Source organism: Chionomys nivalis, chromosome 3 (genome assembly GCF_950005125.1).
Source record: "Chionomys nivalis chromosome 3, mChiNiv1.1, whole genome shotgun sequence".
Taxonomy (NCBI): domain Eukaryota; kingdom Metazoa; phylum Chordata; class Mammalia; order Rodentia; family Cricetidae; genus Chionomys; species Chionomys nivalis.
The window spans coordinates 102,595,956-102,616,602 of NC_080088.1; the positions used below are offsets into that span (position 1 = coordinate 102,595,956).

Genomic DNA, 20,647 nt, shown 5'->3' on the forward strand with positions numbered 1-20,647 from the left:
TGCGCCACCACCGCCCCGCCTGTTGTCTCCTTTTACCCCAGGGCCTGGCTCCACCCCTTTGTGCCCCAAGTAAAGTGTCCTTATCCCTGCATCCTTCATCTGTCCTTATAGACACTATGCCTAGCTTTTGACATTATGACATTGCCATCTATAGAGTTCACATTGGAGAACCACACAATCACATTTTACATACACACACAGTGTCTCATTGTCGCAGTTACTAATGTAACTCAGCTGGTAGAGTGCTTGCCCAAGATGTATAAAGCCCTGGGTTCCATCCTTACCACTACACAAAACCACATATAGCGTTGCATGCCCACATCCCATAGCTTAGGATCCAGAGGCAGGAGGATTAGGAGTTCAAGGTCATTCTCTGCTGTGTAGAGTTCCAAGTCATTCTGGGATACATGAGCCTCTCCCTCAGTTAAAAACAAACAAAACAAGAACCCTCGTAATGTGTTAAATAAGTTTATGATTCTGTGTCGGGCCGAATTCATAGCTATCCTGTGCTGCGCTGGCATGTGGTATGCACACTGGACATGTCTACAACCAGGATGTCCTGTTCTGAAAGAAAAGGGGCCACCATCCTTACCTCCCTTTCCTTCTTTTCCAGAACAAGACATCTTGAGGCAGGAATTGAACACGCGTTTCCTGGCCTCTCAGAGCGCCGACCGAGGGGCATCCCTGGGCCCTCCGCCCTACCTGCGGACCGAGTTCCATCAGCACCAACATCAGCACCAGCACACACACCAGCACACGCACCAGCATACCTTCACACCGTTCCCCCACGCCATCCCACCCACCGCCATCATGCCGACGCCAGCACCTCCCATGGTGCGTACCCCAGGCAGAAATGTGAGGATAAGTAGAGCATGCAGCTTGGTTTGGGGGCTGGCATGGGCACTGGGAGACACTGGAGAGAGGGGATGGAGAGAGGTGGCTGTGGAGGGGGAGGGGGTGTCCCTTGGGTCTTGTCCATCTTTCCCAATGAACTCTGATTCTAGAGCCCCAGAGTGGGTGCATTTTCCTATACGGCTATCATTGGCACCATGGAGAGATTTAATCCTGGGTGCCTTCCAAACACTCAGACGAAGCCTTGAAAGCTTCCGAAAGGGTTATTATGTTTGCTTGTGCATGCTGGGTGATTGTTCCCAGATCTAAAAGTATTTAATACCAATATAGAAATACTTGGGAAAGATTGGGAGCAAAGGGCCTGTTGGGAGGATGTTCACTCTGGGTACTGCCTCTTCCTTGATCGTATATTTCCCCTAATCCTGTTTTCCTTGAACTGCCATGTTTCTTGTTATTCTGTGTTACGACACAGCGCCCTAAACTTACTTTACGTCTGAGAGCAAGCAGGCAGCAGGGGCAGATGTGTCCCACAGAGATAAAACTCAGCAATGACGTAGCCTGACTTTGCCTTGTCTAGGGTCTGGCACACGTGTGGAGAAAAAACTAGGATATTTGTTTTAGAAACCAGGAATACCCGTGAATGGTGCTATAGTAGAATTCTCTATATATCCTAAGAGAGAGGCCTGCCCGTAGCAATGACTATCACAATATCATATTGCTAATCTTTAATATTTGAAGAAATACTTGGGACTGGAGAGATGGCTCAGTGGTTAAGTCAGACCACTTGCTATCCTTCCAGAGGACCTGAGTTCAGTTCCGAGCCTCCATGTTGCACAGTCACAACCACCTATAACTTTAGCTGCAAGGGACCCAGCACCCTCTTCTACCCTGCTTGGGCACCTGAATACTGGTTCGCATACCCACACACAGGCGCACAGACATGCATGTTTTTTTTTTTCTTTTAAGAATACACTTTTTCGGTTCAGAGACAAGGCTCCAAAACCTACCCCAAATCACTCATTTTGTCCTGTGACATATTACTCTGATATAGCAGAATCTTCCACTTTCCTGCCACAGAAAAGATGACAATACAGGGAGTTAGTTCTTGGTATGAGGTAGGTGGTGTCTTGGGTGTTTTATTGTTGTGAGGGAACACTGTGACCAAAACAGCTTGGGAGAGGAAAAGGTTTATTTGACTTACATACCCAGAGCTACAGTCTACTGAGGAAAACTCAGGCAGGAACTCATATGGACAGGATCCTGGAGGCAGGAGCTGATGTAGAGACCATGGAGGATGCTGCTTCCTGGCTTGCTCCTCATGGCTTTCTCAGACTGCCTTCTTATAGAACTCAGGACCACCAGCCGGGGGATGATCCCACCCACAATAGTCTGGGCCCTCCCCCATCAATCATTTATTTAAAAAAAAAAAATGCCCTAAGACTTTCCTACAGCCCATCTTCTGGAGGCATTTTCTCAATGGAGATTCCCTCCTCTCAGATGACTCTCCCTTGGTCAAGCACGGATGGGATGCCCGCTTTCCTGCTTTATCCGTATAAGGGCCTATTTTCTCCACTTTGGCTATTTCCCTTGTGCCAGTCCCCAGACATAGCATAGCGTCAAGGTATCCTGAGGAGCGGGGCACGCTGGGTGGGCCTATCACAACGTTTACATTTTGGATACTTCCTGTTGGGAGGCCTGCTTGTTGTGCACCCTGAGGTGGACACAGAAGCGTGTCTACTGGGTCTGCTCCAGTGGAGGGGTGGACAGAACATGCAGCTGAAGTAACTAGCTTTTGCTTTGATCCCTTTGCAGTTTGACAAATACCCCACCAAAGTTGACCCATTCTACCGGCATAGTGTGAGTCCTGCTCCTGTGCTACCTTACCCATTCGTTGTCCGCCTTTTCCATTTCCAGTGCTCTTGCCACAGAGGAGTAAGCGCCTGGCAGCCTTTTCTTTCATCTGTGCAAGAGTCTCCCCATCGCTCCTGTCGTTCAGGGTGCTTGCTTGTGTGCCATTTTGTTTTTTGTTTTTGCTTTGGGTGGCAATGCAGTATCATCTACTGAATCTCATGGTCATCAACAAGTCTGCTGCGTGTGTGGTGGCCAGCCTGTTAGCCGGGAGCTAGAAGAATGAAGGCAGAAGGGTCAGGACGTAAGACAGCCTGGGCTATGTGAGACCCTGTCTCACAAAAGACACACAACAATACGTCATTGCCCCATCTCGGAACTTGCTGAAATCACACAGCTGTCCAAAAGAGTGGCTGTTGCTGTCTTAGGAGAGTATGAAATTACAGATTTTAGTCATCGCTCAAAATGCTAGGAACACAGAACTCCTGGAATTAAATTTCAATTCTTTCCTATAAAGAAACCATCCCTTTTATTTTGACTCGTGCCTCTTTAAAGAGTGGATTTTTCTTCCCTTCTGGAATTAATACAGCACCTTTTCCACATAGCCCGATTGCTATCCAGACCTTATTTCAATTTGAACAATAAAAAAAAAGTTAATTTTAAAAAGGTCTTAGCTAGACATGTCAGCACACACCTGTTATCACAGCATTTGGGAAACAGACAAAAAGGTCCAGAATTCAAGGTCAGCCTTGGGCTGAAACCTTCTCTTGAAAAACAAAAAAAAAAAAACAAACAAACAAAAAAAATAAAATAAAATAAACAGAAAACCTTAAGATGGGAAAAAAAATGCTCTTTTTCCCTTTAGACTCATTGTTGTGATTCTGCTTTGGGTAATTTTCATTATACTTGCTAGGATATAATTGGTGCTGATCTGGGTTGTATGTTGAGCCCTGTAAGAGACAAGAGCTTCTCTGTATAGAGAACGATCTGACTGTTCAACTGTGATAGTTTGATTATGTGGTGAATACTGCATCAATTTGACCTGAAGCTCCTCTCGTCTCTTTGCTTACTGGTTAATTTGTGTTTTTAAAGCGAAAACGAGGAGGAGTGACTGTCGTCATGTTGATAGAGTGTGCAAATCTAGTTGCTGTATTAGACAGCACTGTCTTAACACCCCGGCTGTAATGCTGCTTAACACATCCGAAAAAGCTGGATTCATTCAAGCTTTAAATAGATGCATGCATACTGCTTACTGTGCAAGGGTATAGCCGAGATAGCTCGACCACAAAATACTAGAAATCAGTCCCAAGTGTTTTCTTCTCTAGAGGCATTTGGAATTGACCCAAGGAAGGGCTCTTGGAATTAGCCAGGCTGGGGATATAGAGCAGTCTCCTAATATATGCAAGAAGCCTGGGTTTCATCGTCAGCACTGAACAAAACCAGGCATGGTAGTCCAGGCCTAAATCCCAGAGGTTGGGGGTAGTGACAAGAGAAACCAAGAATTCAAGGCCCTCCTCAGCTGCATAGGGAACTTGAGGTCAGCCATGACCCTGCCAGACAGGTTGGTTAAGAGTACTTGCTGCTCTTGCAAAGGACCTGAGTTCAGTTCCCAGCACCCAGGTAGGGTGGCTCATAACTGCCTGGAACTCCAGCTCCAGTACCTGGGGGTGGGGCACAAAGCCCTCTTCTGGCTTCCACAAGCATTATGCTTACAGATGTGTGTGTACACACCCACAGAAGAAAAACTTAAATAAGTAATAAAAGAGGTAGGAAAGAGAGAAAAAACAATGTTTAGGTAACTCAGTCCCCATGTGATCCACCCTGGACTACTGAGCACTGGGGCACAAAAACATTTTAGCAGTGATGATGAGAATTGAATAGATCTGTGGACTTCCTCCATGAGTGCGCCTCACGGATGGTACATTCTGTCCTTACATGGTGCTCTGTAGATTTATTTATTTATTTATTTATTTATTTATTTATTTATTTATTAGGATTTATTTATTTATTAAGCATCCAATGTACTGCTGGCAAGGAAGGCACCAGGTCTCATTACAGATGGTTGTGAGCCACCATGTGGTTGCTGGGAATTGAATTCAGGACCTCTGGAAGAGCAGCCAGTGCTCTTACCCTCTGAGCCATCTCTCCAGCCCTGCTCTGTAGATTTAAATGAAAGGTCAGAGGTCAGAGAGAAAGCTTGCTCTGTAGATTTAAATGAAAGGTCAGAGGTCAGAGAGAAAGCTTGATCCATATAGGTTTTGCCCTACAAGCAGGAGGAGTGTTTGAGTTCAACCCCTGGAACCCAAGTAAAAAGACCTGACATATGATGGTCCACACTTGTAATCCCAGCACTAGGCAAGTGAAGACAGGGGGATTCCTGAGGTTTACTGGTCAACCAGTTGGGTAGTGAGAGAGCACATCCCGGGGAGAGACGGACAGGCTGAGGAGATGGCTCAGTGAGTAAAAGAATGGTTAGCACACAAGCCTGGAGACCCGAGTTCAAACCTAGGGCCCGCATAAAGGGAGAAAGAGAACTAATTTATCAGAGTTGTCCTCTAACTTCCACATACACATCCTGGCACCCTCTCTAAACATAGCATGCCCCCACGCTAATAATAGTAAATAGAATTTCTAAAAAAGCCAAGATAGACAAGATATCTCTTGATGTGCTCACTGGCACATGTGCATACACAAACACAAAATAAACATTGAAAACAAATAAATAAAAGACCAGCTAGTGAAATAATTCTAACAAAAAGTGTCCTATGCTCAGCGGGTGGCCCAGGCTGACTTCCTGAGACCAAAGTGTCAGCGCCATCCTCTTCATAGGCCACAGAGGGTCCCTGGATTAGAGGCAGAGGAGCAGTCTGGATGCCCGGGTGTCTGGGAAGTTTCTGTCTTACAACTGAGACAATTCAGGCTGTTAGACAAAGGGGCAGGAGTCGGCTGTGTTTCTGTTCTAAGAGGTCTGCATCAGAAGGAAGGAGAGGGGAATGGGCCTCCCATTTTTCTTTTCTAATTGTAACCATTAGAGAGGAAAGGACCACTTGGAGGCAGAGTCATAGAAATTTGAGCGTTTTAATACAGCATGTACTTAATTACTCTGCTTTAGACAGCGTATTGGGGGAGAGTTATTTCATAATATTAGCGATGGTGGCTAATCTATGAAGTAGTCTCCCCTGCTTTGGGGACTAGGCCGTTATGAGGCAAATTAAGATCCAGTGCGCTCAAGTAGCTGAAAGACAATTTTAGACTTAAAAGTAGTTTTAAATGAGAGTACTTGGCTGGCAATCGCTGTTTAAGTGGATTTCGTTCAATATCAATTAGTCTGGAAAACTTCTTGGTATCTTTGTGGAGAGCAAAATGAAACAGAGAGCACCAGAAAACATCCCATACTCTGAAGGTAGGGGCTTCAGAGTGTGAAGTTCAGTCGTTACTGAAAACAGCTAGCCTACAGCCATTGTTAAGGGAAGCTTGTTACCGTACTTTTAATGTGTTAGACAACAGTGGGGCTGGAGAGTTGCTTAAATATCGTAGGATAGTTTGATCATGGCGTCAGAGAAATAAGATGTTTCGAGGAGCGAGGTGCGTTTCTGCTGCTGTGGATTGTGCTGTGTGTCTAGTTTGTTTGTTTTGTTTCTACTGCTATTGTTTGTACTTTGTAAGCTGCTGAGTCCGGAAGACTCATACTTCCCTAGACACCATCTTTGTGTCATGGAGTGGTCAGAATCACATCAGGGCTCAGCTCCCCTCCCGTAGCCTCCCACACGCCTGTTCTCTGAGCAGCCCAGACAGTGAAAAGTGCCCAGAAGGCTTTCTGCTTCATACGTAAATACCAGGTGCCTTACGTACCTAAGGTCTGGGACAGGAGGAATTTCTAATTAAAACATGGTGTCCCGGACTCCCGTGTTATCTCTGTTGCTTCAAATGATCGGCAACGGGGAAACAAGATGAGATGATTCTTTTTAGACTTTCTATGAAAATTGGCCGTTCCATTTAAAAATGTAAACCGAGTCATTTAACCCTCCACAAATATCCGTCATCATTTTAGATGAGGGGATTAAATTGTCCTCTGGAAGTGCCACTTCGAGAACAACCTAATGAAGCAAGGATTGTGAATAGTCTCTTTCCTCAAACCACCAAACATCTAAATTCATTTAAAACTCATCAAGTTTCAATATGAAATCCTGGCCCTGCTAAAGACCTTCTCTTCTTCTCGGTTTTCCTCTTTTTTTTTTTTTTTTTCCTAATTCACTTGTAATTTTCTGGGCGTCTTGTTGGGCTTAGCATCCTCTGTTTTTGATGTGCATGGAGGCTTCTGTGTGATTTCTTGATTAATAATTAGCAAAGCTCCCGCTCTAATGATGTTCTCATCGGGGACATCATTTGTTGGCCAATTGATTCTGAACTACTTTTTAACTTTTTTCGTTAAACATTCATGGCGCATCTGTGTGTTTGTCTCATCATAGCTTGGCTAATGGCATCATACTGAGATCGGTTGGCTTGCTAATGTCGATGTCTTTCTGTGGGAATTAGGACATACCACGTGCCCCCCCACTAAAAACCTTTTCTTTTTTTTAAATCCCTCCCCACCTTTGGCTACAGCTCTTCCACTCCTATCCTCCTGCAGTCTCGGGTATACCCCCCATGATCCCACCCACGGGCCCTTTTGGTTCACTCCAAGGAGCGTTCCAGCCGAAGGTAAGAACCTCAGAGTGAAGACGTGGGCGCCTATCTTAGTGGAGGGCCAGGTTAGGCATGCAGGGGGCTTGTGTCCATGCTTGTCTGTCGTGAATGAGTTCACAGACCCAAAGGGACCATAGGGAGCAGGATGAGACTTTGTTTTCCTGGTCCATTTGGTTTAAAATTTGGTGTTGCTAAGACCCATGTAGTCTCAGTTGAGCTAGGTTTTCTATACTCTTCAAAATATGCAGAAAGGGGGTTGGAGGGATGGCTGAGTATTTTAAGTGCCTTTTTCGCTCTTGCAAAAGACTCAAGTTCGGTTCCCAGCACCCACATCAGGCAGCTCACAACCTGTAAATCCAGCTCCAAGAGATCCAGTGCCCTTTCCTGGCACCTGTCAATACTCATACATACATGGCATGCATGCACAGACACACACACTTATACATAAATAAAATAAAACCAACTGTTAAAAAATACGCAGAATACTTACATTATAGGCTCACAGAGATATTTTTTCTTCCCCAAGCTCTAATAAGTTTTCCCATTGGCATATATTAACTATATGAAGTAATGAGTTTCATCATGACATTTCCATACATATAATATATATATAATATACGTTGGCGTGTTTGCCTCTTGTCTTTCTCTCATTCCCAGTGATCTCTCCTCCCATGTCTTTTCCTTCTGCAAACCATCGACTTGAACTAAGGTCACATGGGTCATGAGGGTCTCTTTGCAGAAATAGCACAACTTATCAGGAGCCACACCACTGAAGAACAGGATGTTTCTTTGGGGGAGCACTGGTAAACATGAAGTATTTAATAGAACATGCCAAGTTGCCTTTAAGGTGTGCGTAAGGAACACATATGCAAAGTTGACTGCTGGTTGCTTGTTAATGGGAAAGGGGATAAAGGTTCCCAGACTAAAATTGTTTGCTTTTTGTTTTGTCTGAGAAAAATTTTTTTCTATTTACCCTCTATTCTTTGCTGTATCAGTCATGAAGTTGTGCAGGGGGCGGGAGAGGGGGCTCTGCCTGGAGGTAGCAAAGGGAGGCAAAAGCTCCCCTTCTTGGTGCTCTTTCCCCCTCCCTGTTCACCCTTAGACCCGTCTGTACGGCACCCACTCCAGAGTCAGGATCCGTTGTTTCTGACACACTAGTGTGAAAATCCTATTTTTAATTTTTTTTTTAGGTTTTATTTTACATGTATGAATATTCTGCCTGTATGTATCTATGCACACCACATGCATGGTTGGTGCTCAAAAAAGTCAGAAGAGGGGCCTGGAACTCCCAGAACTAGAGTTATGGATGGTCGCTGGCCATCGTGTGGGGGCCAGGAACCAAGCCTAGGCCTCTACGAGAGTAACAAGGGCTCTTAACCACTGAGCCGTGTCCCTAGTCCTTGAAATTCATTCACCTTTTATTCTTAGGAGGAACTAAATTATTTTCTACCCAGCGAATAATATACAGATTAACACAGGCTAAGTTATCAATGAAGGTCAATATTCAAAAGTAATTTTTGACAGGACCTTATCTTTTAAAAACATCTCCTGTGGTAGGGGAGTTGGCTCAGCACAAGAGCATCTCCCTAGACTCCTCCAATGAGGGGCCGGGGGTGGGGTGGGGCATGTCTCAGACATAGACCACCTGTCTCCATACACAATTCCCTAGGTTCAATCACGACACCATCCAAAGAATGCAGAATAATATTTTATGTCCCTTATTTTACTTAAATACTAATTTTTAAACTAAAGTGTGCTTCTCCAGTGGCCAGTAGCATTTAGTCGCGATGTTACATTGTGTGATTTGGTTTCTGCCCCCTTTCCACCTCCCATACCCATTCTTAAGCCAAAGCACCAATCTGGGACCAGAGTCTCCTGGATTGAACACATGCATTTTTCAAAGGTGTGTCGCCATAAAAAACCAGAAACGGGGAGAGAAATTAAAAAGGCATTAGGGGTCCGAGGCTGCGTCTTTGAAATCACCCTTCCGTGCGGGGAACTGCAGCTCAAATGCCAGGCTCTGTGTGCACTGGGCTTTTACAGTGGCCGCGGCAAGTGGTGGCGATTTTTTTTAGACTCCTTTCCCTGTTCTTCAGTAATCCCTCAGACCTTGGTCTGTCCCCACTAGGTTGTGACAAATCTCCAGTGTGTCCCCAAACAGACTGGTAGGTCATTTAATAAATTAGACTATTTCCCTCACTTGCAATTATCCAATCACACCACAAACTACATCTGGGCGAGAAAGCGTCTCTCGGTGTTGAAATACGCCTTTCCGGGCCATCTTCCTGATTGAATATGTAGATTGCTGTTCATTAGTGGAGTTCTTCATATGTATGCAAATCAGGCTGTTAACAACTGCAGCTTAATTGTTGGTTGTACAGCAGCTGATTGCTTTTCTTCTGTTCTCTCTCCCTCCCCCCCCCCTTTTTTCTTTCCCCACTTCTCCATGTAGGCAAGCTTCATGCCTAAACTTGAGCTTCTCTCCCTGCTCCCCAACCAGTTAGTGTCTAGTGTGAGGGATCCATACGAATGATATCTACTTTAAAAAAGTAAGGACCAGTCCATGGCTCAGTGGGTAAAGGCATTTGCCACCAACCCTGAGTTCGAGCCTCAGAACCGAGATGGTGGAAGGAGAGACCCAGTTCTTACAGGTTGCCCTCAGTTTCACACGTGCGACCTGTGACATCTGCGTGCACATGCGCACACACACAAAACACACACACACACATGCACACACACAAGTGAGTAAGTTTCAATAGCTACCAGAGGCTGAGAAAAGCAGGTAAGGAGGTAAAGGCACATGCCACCAAGCCCAGGGGGCTGACCTGGATCCTGGTGGGCCACATAGTGGCAGGAAAGAATTACTACCTGCAAGTTGCCCTCTGACCTCTACACACATGCCCACAGACAGACAGACCCACACATAGGCAAACAAATAGATACATGTAATATATATAATCTGTATTTTTCTAGTTTTTAAAATAGAAAATAGCTCTCGCATCTGAGCATGGTGGCATATACTTTCAATCCCAGACCTTGAGTGGCAGAGGCAGACAGATTTGTTGAGTTCAGCACCAGCCGGATCTACATAGCAAGTTTCGGGTCAGCCAGGGTGACATAGTGAGAGGCCCTCTCTCAAAAGAGAAACAGCCAGAAACAAACAAACAAAAACCCTACTACTGTTTATAAGAACCTCCCCACAGGCATTAGCAACTGTCCCTTTGAAGTGGCCATTTTGCCATTGTGGCTGAGTCAGAAGACAAATGTCTAGCAATGCCATCAATATTATTTGTGTAGTGTAAGGATGGCATAGGAGTCGAGAGGACAGGAACAGAATTTTCTAGCCAATCTCACGTTGTCCCTAAACCGAGGTCCCTTGTCCCCTTCCCACCATCGCTAATGAATAGCTGCTGAGTGTGATTTGTTGTTATTACCTGCCGGCTAAGATATTCAGGAAGTTTAGCGTCTGTGTGCACCTCGTGTGGACACTGTGATTGTGGTGGGAAAACGGGGAAAACTGAGAATAACAAATGAAAACAGTGACAGACAGTGGTGTGGGTGAGCAGGGAAGACGATTTGAGGGTAACAGTTCCTGCGTAGCTTCTTCGATCCTGTTGAGGGACCAGATGCATCACAAGTTCCTGCGTAGCTTCTTAGATCCTGTTGAGGGACCAGATGCATCACAAAGTTCCTGCGTAGCTTCTTAGGTCCTATGGAGGGACCTAAGTGACATCTGACTTCTTACTTAGTACCTTCCCTAAGCTGCTGAGCTCCTTACACGTCCCTGACAGGGTGGGACAATAGGACTGGTGTCCTAAATTTCAGCTTTTTTTTTTTTTAAGATTATAAGAAAATTTGAATTGTGTGTTTCTGTGTATATATGTGCATGGGAACGCAGTACCCAAGGCATCAGGTTCCTCTGGAGATAGAGTTCTGGGTAAACCCTCTCATGCGGGTGCTAGGGACTGAACCCAGCTTACCTACCTTAACTGCTGAGCCACCCCCTCTAGCTCAGAATTAGAGCCTTAGAACTTATCTGGTACCTCCACCAGTGTGTTAAACTCACACACAGGCCCTGTCCCTGGGAGCTCAGACACACACACCACACACACACCACACACACACACACAGAGCAACATCTCTAAGTATAAAGGATTTCTTTTGTTCTGTGGATTGCTATGGGAACTCCTACCCCAGCTCTCTCTCTCATTCCCACCCCTAGTCCAGGAGTGTATGTACATTTGTAGTCTCGGCTCTGTGGAGACAGAGGGAAAGGACCCCTGGGGCTGTAGGCTAACTAGTCAAGTCTCTGCGGGTTCAGAGAGACCCTGTCTCGAAAAAAGTAGGGTGGAGAGCAATCAAGGAAAATATCAGGTGTGGATGTCCAGCTTCAACAGGCATGCATGTGTACCTGCATCCACAAACATGCAACATACGGTGATAAAAGTTTAATAAAAGTCACAATTTAGAACAAGGTAGGGAGATAATGCTTCATTTCTGCCGTTTTGTAAAAAGGGTAAAACTTGCTTTCTTGCGCATCCTAAGCTGTGGTCTGATTAATTTGTAGACATCCAACCCTATCGATGTGGCTGCTCGGCCTGGAACAGTCCCCCACACTCTACTCCAAAAGGACCCAAGGGTACGTGCTAAGTCAGGTTTGGTCACAGGTAATGGGGGAGGAGGGCGTTTGCAAAGGATGGCCCACCCGGTGCTCTACCTTTGATGGTTCGTGTCAGAAAATGCCTGTCCGTTGTAGAAGCCACAGTCTCCCCAACTGTAAGAATGACACAGGTTAATAACTTGGCTCGGATAAAAAGAGAGCGAGAAAAGATTCTGGGTCCAGCAATCGAATGCCGCCAGCCTGTCTACCTTCCATCCGACAGGTCAGCTGTCTGTAGCTGCTCACAGATCCCTGACGCAAAAGAAACGGCTACAGAATCTTCTGAATGGAAAAGCACTGAGCTCTTTCTTCCTGGAAGTTAGGCACCCACTCCCCCCGCCTCCTGACACACACACACACACACACACACCTATCTTCTTGTTTGAGGTCAGGAAGTTACTGGACCACTCTGCTCTTACAGATGGAGCATGCTCTGGAGCTAAATAAAACGTCCATTATGCCTCGGTTATGTTATTATTCATAATTGATGCCATGCTTGCCTCCAAAAGGCAAAGCTGCGTTGTAGAGGGGAACTTGTCAGTGGACCGTCATTTACAACTCTCCCTCTACGCAGTTTGTATTGTAGTGGCTTTTTTTTTTTTTTTTGGCAAGAGATGGCACATACTCACTGAAGCCAGGATGTTGTAGAGACAGCCTGGGTCTTACAGGGTCTGGATAAGACAGACATTTCCAGTTGTCCTATCCATGTTACCTTCATTTTGTGGTCTGAGGACTACTTTCCCTGAGCCCCATATGATGGCCTGTGACGGAGCCAGTCAAAACGGGGACCCTTATGGTCTAGGTTACATGCAAGTCATGCTGGCATAGGGCACATCTCTGCTGGTGAAACGTGTGTGTATGGGGGGTGCTTGTCATTGTGCGTGTTCTCAGACTCCTGAGGTGGGGGGAGGGGACACTTGGTACTTCTGATGGTGTGAAAATGGGTTAATTATTCTCTAAAAGGGCTTCATTTAAAAGTAAAATTCTAACATTTTAATTTTCCCTCCTAATGAAGCACTACAAATTTGTTAATTAGGGCAATTGTTTGAGTGACAGGCGTGTAACCGAGTTGTCATTTTCTCTTCACAGTTGACAGATCCTTTCAGACCTATGTTAAGGGTAAGGAAAGCTTCTTCTAGAACTGTTTCTACAACCTCTGACTCTCTGCGGGTTAAAAATACAAGTCAGTAGCAGGAACCGAGCTGGAGAGATGCCAGAGTGAATGGCAGTGGGAGTAGCTAACGCTGGCTGGTGGGAAATGGCCTAAATTTTTCTTTTGAGTGCTTAAGGAAGCTGGGCCACTGTGTTTTTCATTAGTACAAGTGACAAAGGGCTAGAGAGATAGCCCTAAAGTTAAGAGCACTTGCTGCTCTTGCATAAGACCCAAGTTGTGCCCAGCATCAATATTGGGTGGCTAATAACTGCAGTTCCCAGGGATCCGACGCCCTCTTCTGGCCTCTGTGGGCACTACACACATACACACACATAATTTAAAAGAAGTGTCAATCTTTTTTTTAAAAAAAATGCAACAGACTAGGTCAGGGTGCTGTTATTGTGAGGCAAGGTCTTGCTCTTCTTTATATCCTGCATTTGCCTTGAACTTGTGAGCCTCCTGGTTCAACCGCCCTCCCTTTTACTATGCTGGGATAACAGGCAAGGGGAAGGACAAGCCGGAGGCTGGCTATAGTCCAGTCTCTCTTGGGTCTGTTGATTTTGCCCAAAACACTCAATACAAAGTGATGCATGCCTGCCCCATTCAAGCTCCTTCCCGGCGAAGGATAGGAAAGATGCAGTAAACGTAGGCAGAAGGCTCCTGGGGTCTGGAGTCTGGCCAGCCGGGGACCTCTGGGTACAGACTGACTTATCTGGCACAGAGCTGGAGCAGAAAACAGATGACAGACAGTGGTTGGATGATCCAGTTCTTGCTACGACTGTCCCTTAATCCCTTGTCGCTTTGCTATGATACAATGCCCAGCCGACATACGGAAGGGTGTCTTTGGGTTCTCGGTTCAAGGTTACAGTACATCACGGCCAGGAAGTCTAGGTGGCAGAACGTGGGCCAGAAGCAGAGAGAGATGAACGCTGGCGCTCAGGTTGCTCTCTCCTTTTCATTCAGTCCAGGATCCCAATCCAGGGAATAGCGCCATTCTTATCTAGGGTGGGTCTTCCCACCTCAGCTAACCTAGTCAACCAGTCCCTCATCAGCATGCCCAGAGGCTAACATCATCTAGGTAATTAATTTCTCATGGGTGTGCCTGGCACCTAGTCTCTTAGGGGACTCCGTGTCCTGCCACATCCCTTGCAGTTTCTGCCATCACAACTCCCCTTCTTCACATGCCTGAATTGGGTCTGTTGTTTGTGATCACAAACATCCCATAATTCTCTTAGAAGAGAGCAGACCTGGTGTCAGACTTGGGTCTAAGTCAGGAGCGGCATCTTGCAGCAGAAACCAGGGAACCCTGTCCTCTGCTGGTGCAGAGCTGGGGCAGGACTTTCTCATCCTTGTGGTGTTTGCTGAATGAGCTTGTGGAGATATTAAGCAGAAAGGAAGGAGAAAGAGTTGGCCCCACCTTCTCTCTCACCGTGCACTGATACGTGCCCTTCAGAAGGCAGAAGAGAGACTTGATCCCTGCAGGAAGGAAGGCATTCATTCCTCCTCGGCCCCTCGTTCCCCTCTTCTAACTAGAAGTGAATAAACTCAAGCACACACATGGTTTACTGGCTCTCCGTGAATCATCTAAAGTTGCCAGACTGCGATGAGAATGTGACAGATCACTGTGTAGCACTTTGAGGGCCCTGTCCCCTCTCTTGTTTTGATCCAACACACAGACATCCCCTAATTAGTTCTTCTGGACAGCTGATGTGCCTGTTAGCTTGACAGCGTTTGTTAGGTACGGCTTGCTACTCACCAGTCGTGCCTGCTGGCGCTGGGGATGGCAAACCACACAGAGAGTGTCAGGTCTTTGCCATCTTGTCCTCGGCAGAGAACCTCATTGCAAAGGAGCCGTAGTCTCAGGCCCACATGGGACAAGGGGATGGGGGTTCTGACTCCCTCAGCCTGAGCGAGGAAGAGCTGCTAACGGAAGCATGTGATTGGCACCAAGCTCTCCTGTTCTCATGAAAGAAAGGAAGTCGCCATGGCCCAGATCTGCAGGGACCCCGGGGCGAACACAAGTGGGCATGCTGACATGCCTTCCTCCTGACCAGGCTGTTCTTTCTTATTCCAGAAACCAGGAAAGTGGTGCGCCATGCACGTACACATCGCCTGGCAGATTTACCACCACCAGCAGAAGGTCAAGGTCGGTGTGACTCTCCCTTTGTGAGCTGGGTGGGGTCGGGCTCAGGAGCATGAGCACCTCATAGAGGGGCTGTTAAACCAAGCCAAGGCAGGAAGGGGTTTGTTTTGAGACAGTCCCAGGTCGTCTGAGCAGGACACAGATGTAGCTGAGGATGACCTTGAACTCTTGGTCCTCACAGAAAGGGCAAAGGGCCAGTTCGTCTTCAAATGGGTACTCAGAGTCCCTTTATAACTGAGGGAAACCTTAAGCACTAAAATAAATATCACCCCTTAGTGTCCTTTTCCTTTTTGATGAGCTGGTTTTATGAATGGAAAGGGTGTAAAAATTGATAAACTCATAAAAGAAAGTGTTTGGAAATCTATATAGAACTACTACAGAGCAAGAATTAAAATCTAAACCAGTGCTTAAACATGAGCCAGCAGGGAATGTTTTAGAGTTTGGGATTTTTTTGGATTTAGCTTTTACATTTATTTATGTATTCATTTTTATGTGTGTGTGTGTGTGTCTGTCTGAGAGAGAGAGAGAGAGAGAGAGAGAGAGAGAGAGAGAGAGAGAGAGGAAGGGAGAGGGAGAGAGAGAGAGAGAGAGAGATAGAATGTGTGTGTATGTGTGTATGTTATACTATAGGACAAATCTTAGGAGTCATTTTTCTCTAGCATGTGAGTCTCGGATCAAGCTTGAGTTACCAGGCTTGCCGATGGATGCCTTTACCAGCTGAGCTGTCTCTTCTCCCTAGCCTGTTTGTTGGTTGGTTGGTTTGTTTTTAACAAAAAATTGAGAGTCTTGAGATATGACTGAGCAGTCAAGAATACTGACTGCTGTTGCGGAGGACCCAAGTTCAGTTCCCAGTACCCGTATCAGGCAGCTCACGACCATCTGTAACTTGAGCTGCAGAGAGTCCAGTGCATTCTTCCAGCCTCCATGGCACCCTGCATGGGCATTCCCATGTGCACACGCTCAAACACAAATACACATAAATCAAAAATATTTTCAGATTATGGACTTGGAGAAGTGATCATTTCTACCCTGCAGGAAGTCGGAGGTTCTGGGTGCTCATCAGCTGTGCGTATAATAATGGGCGCTCGTGAACATCGCATGAGTCCTTCTGGAGGCTAGAGCATACCGGGTCCTCACCAGGACTACCTTGCGGCCAGTTACTGTACCCGTCTGTAGATGAGCCCTTATTTCAAAAATGAGAGGGATCCAGCAAGGGTAGAGATGCTTGCCACCAAGCCAGACGACCTGAGTGTGATTTCCCCCCAGCACTTACATGATGGAAGGAGAGAATCAACTTCTCCAGGTTGTCCTCCAGCCTCCAAAAAAACAAAACAAAAAAACAAACAAAAAAAAAAAAAAAAAAACACACACACACAAAAAAGAGGGTGGTGGGAGAGGTAGAGAGGGAGAGGGAGGACGCATTTGCAATACCAGTGGGCTTGGCAGGTTGTATTTATACATTTATATGTAGGTGTGTATATATCAATCAAAAGAAAAAAGGGTGCAGTGACTCAACAGGTCAGGGCACTGGCCGCCAACTCCGAGCACCTGAGTTTGATTCCCAGACCAGCGTGATGGAGAGAACTGACTGACTCCTGAAAATTACCCCCTGACTCCCACACACGCGGTGGCGCGGACATGCACCAACACAAAAATAATAAAAAGAAGACGTTCGCCTCCTCTTTGAGGAACGGAGGTGTCTCTTCATTTCCCAGGCACCTGCTCTCCCTCACACCCCATCAGTGAGCCTTGCTCACTCTTACCTTATTGCCGGGCGAGGCCTAATTAGAGCCCTTGCAGTTCAGCACAGCGAGAAAATGGGTGCAGTGTGAAAAGCTAACTAGGTTTGCCTGATGACTTCAGTTCACTCCGGGTTCTGCATGGCGGGGACAGTGGAACAGCGGGTGAGCCTCGTCTTCCTTGCAGCTCCCTGAGTTTAGAGAGATGAAGGATGGCAGAGAGGTCGCTCCGTTAGCAACTTCTGTTCCATGAAAGCGCCCCTGCCGACTTGACTTTCATTACCCCGATTCAATTAGCCAGACCTCTCGAACACAGGATGACTCGGTTCATCTTCCCCTCCCAGCGAGCGTATTCCAATCCCCAAGCCCCCATTCTGCCTGTCGGACCTGATTCCCATTTAATGAGCCCGCACCGTCTACCATGCGATATTAGCACTAAATAATTTGGCAACTAAATGAAAGGAGGGTGCTCCGAAGATTTTTATAGATTGACAGAGAATTGGAAGCTTGGTTTTGGGGTTTGGCTGTTCCTTGAGCGTGAGGCTTTCATTATGGCATTCCCTGGAGATTGGTGCAGAAATTGCCGCTCTCTGTCTCCTGTTCCTGTCTCTTAGTCACTCATGGATTCTTTGTGGAGACTTTGGGCCTAGAGGCTGTGAGAAGCTCAGGGCACTGACCTTCCTGTTGTTGTATGTGTTCAGGAGTGAGACTCACTCTGTGGGGGGGTGTGTGTGTGTGTGGCGTATACATTTAAGGAAAAGATAGTAGGTTGGGGGATATGGCTCAGGTAGTAAAGTGCTTGCCTGGCAAGTTTGGCAACCTGAATTCAACCCCCAGAAACCACACAAAAAACTGGTCATGGTGGCTTACACTCACAGTTCCAGAGCTGAGGAACCCAAAACAGATGGACCCCTGGCGCTTGCTAACCAGCCAGCCTCACCTGGTGAGCTTCAGGCCATTGGTAGACCCTGTCTCCGAAAGAAGGTGGGCAGTGCCTGTCAGCCGTACCTAAAAATGCCCTATGTCCTCCATAGGCGCGTGCGCATACGTGCACACACAGTGGTGAAGGTTCTGTGTGTTCGGAGAGGTCTATGGCTAGGTTTCACTTCCAGGGGGTTGATGGGTGGAAGGGGGTTGGCTTATCTTCCCTTGCCTGTGATTTTCTCACTCGTGTTAGTGTGGTTGCCTGTCCTTTGTAAAGGCTTCCTCAATGGGAAGGAAACAGGGGTCCTTGGAACACAAGAGAGTTCGAGGCAGGACAAGAGTATGATCAAGATGGCCGAGATCATCAGAGGAACCCAAGAGATGGCAAGAGTCAAACAGAAGCAGCTCCAGGCAGTGTGTGAGTTGGAGGACAGAAGGAAGTGCAGCTAGCAGTAGGGGACAGACGGTGTCACTCTGGGGAGTCAGGAAGCTGACTGAGAGGGAAGGCTGTCAGAACTCTGGAAAGTGGGCACATTGGATGTACTGCAGGGCAGGAAGTTGACTGAGGGAGGGCCGTCAGAACTCTGGAAGGTGGGCACATTGGATGCCCTGCAGTTCAGATAGATACCAGCCTTTAGAATGATGCCGGGTAGGGCCCAGGAAAAGATGGTAGGCTAGGGATGCAGTCATTGAGGGGATGGAGCCAGCAGTTAGCCACAGGAGAAGATGGAGTGAGTCTATGAATAGGAACGACTTCACCTACCAGAGCCTCTGCCCAGCTCACAGTCTGGTTTGACTTCCCCTCCTCTAGTAGTTGATGGATGTTGGAAAGGAAATGATGCCTGTTAATTAAAAACATACCCCTCCTTGTGTGTGTGTGTGTGTATGTGTGTGTAATGAGTGGTCATGTACAGTGTACATGTTCAAGTGTGTGTACTTTTGTGAGACCAAATATCAACCTGAGATGCTGTTCCATGCGCCTTGCCCTTTGAGGCAGAGTCTCTCATTGGCCTGCAGTTCACATACTAAGCTAGGCTGGCCAGTCAGCGAGCCAGCGGGATTATAATCCTGCACAGCTACACTTAACTCTTTTTTTTTTTTTTTTTTTTTTTTTTAAGGTGCATCCCGGGGTTCAAGCTCAGTTCTTTAGTTTTGCCTGCCTAGTGCTTTACTCACTGAATTTCTCCCCGGCCTCTGTGTTCTTTAGATTATGTCAGAGGGATTTGATGGATGTGTTGTGATGTTTTAGAATATGACAGAGAGCCATTCAGCAATTAATTTTGTACATCAGGCTGTTCTTGCAGAATTCCTGTCATCTTAAAGCTTGCAGGGAGAGGGGCTGGATAGATGGGTCAGCCAGTAAGAACGCTTGCTGTTTGCCTTAGTTTGCTTTCTAGGGCTGTGGCTACACATGTAGAAAAGCAACTTGGGGAGGAAAGGGCTACACTTCTGTGTCCCAGTCTAGGACTGAAGAAAGTCACGGCAGGAACCTGGAGGTGGGAACTCAGGCAGAGGCTATGGAGGAATGACCACCTGTCCGGGGTGGCACCACACATGGTGGCTGGGCCCTCCCACATCCATCATTAGTCAAGAAAATGTACCACAGACTTGTTCACAGGCCAGCCTGATGGAGGCATCTTCTCAGCTGAACTTACCTCTTCCAAATTGACTCTAGCTTCTGTCAAGTAGACAAAAACAAAACAAACAAACAAACAAAAAAAAAAAAAAACCAGCCCCAAACCACTGACCAGCACACTACAACACTACACCGCTCTTCCAGAGGAACTGAGTTTCCATCCAGGAACCCATCTGGGTGACTCACAACCACCTGCAACTCCAGCTCCTTGTAACTCTTCTTCAGGGGGTCTCTTGCCCTTTTCTGGACTCTGTGGGCATACACACACACACACCCCTCTCTCTTTCTCTCTCTCTCTCTCTCTCTCTCTCTCTCTCTCTCTCTCTCTCTCTCTCTCTCTTTTCCGGACTCTGTGGGCATTCACACACACACATATCTCTCTCTCTCTCTCTCTCTCTCTCTCTCTCTCTCTCTCTCTCTCTCTCACACACACACACACTAAACAGAAATAAAGAAAATCCTTGGGGGTGGGGCTTGCACTCAGGCATGGCAGTGCACATCTGTAATCTCAGCACTGGGGAGCTGGAGGCAAAAGGATGAGGAGTTTAAGGATACCCTCAAGTATGTCACAAGTTTGAGGGCAACCTGGGCTACGTGACAGTCTGCTTCAGAATATACCAAAAGACCCAGGTCTAGAGGTGTGACTGAGCTGTAAAGTGCTTGTCTTCCATGCAAGAAGCCCTGGGCTTCATCCCTAGCACCGTATAACACATGGTGGTGTACTCCTGTAAAGGTGGAGGCAGGAGGATGAGGAGTTCATAGTCATCCTTGGTTACACAAAGGGCTTGAGGCCAGGCTAGTCTGGGCTCTGAGATGGACAGGTAGGGGAAGAACTTGCAGACTAGGCCTTTACAACACAGTAATGGCCTGTGTGCAGAGTGGTACTAATTTTTGAATAAATAGAAACTGGTCACGCCTCTCAAACTGCATCACGGCGAAGACCAAGTCCGAGTTGTGCTATTAGACATTTCTGGTGTAGGAAGCAGGCATTACCTTGTAGCAGCCA

General features: G+C 46.7%; 1 protein-coding gene across 3 annotated transcripts in view; it reads left to right on the forward strand.

Annotated features, from left to right (window-relative positions):
- Positions 1-20,647, forward strand: part of Auts2 (activator of transcription and developmental regulator AUTS2) — a 1,103,484-nt gene that overhangs the window by 1,068,264 nt on the left and 14,573 nt on the right. For 2 of the 3 annotated variants that reach the window (XM_057763815.1, XM_057763816.1), the window contains exons 9-14: positions 614-855; positions 2,665-2,709; positions 7,306-7,401; positions 11,954-12,025; positions 13,136-13,165; positions 15,274-15,345. In XM_057763815.1, coding sequence (XP_057619798.1) covers positions 614-855; positions 2,665-2,709; positions 7,306-7,401; positions 11,954-12,025; positions 13,136-13,165; positions 15,274-15,345 — 557 coding nt within the window. The remainder of the gene's footprint in view (positions 1-613; positions 856-2,664; positions 2,710-7,305; positions 7,402-11,953; positions 12,026-13,135; positions 13,166-15,273; positions 15,346-20,647) is intronic. The other variant, XM_057763817.1, reaches the window with a different exon arrangement.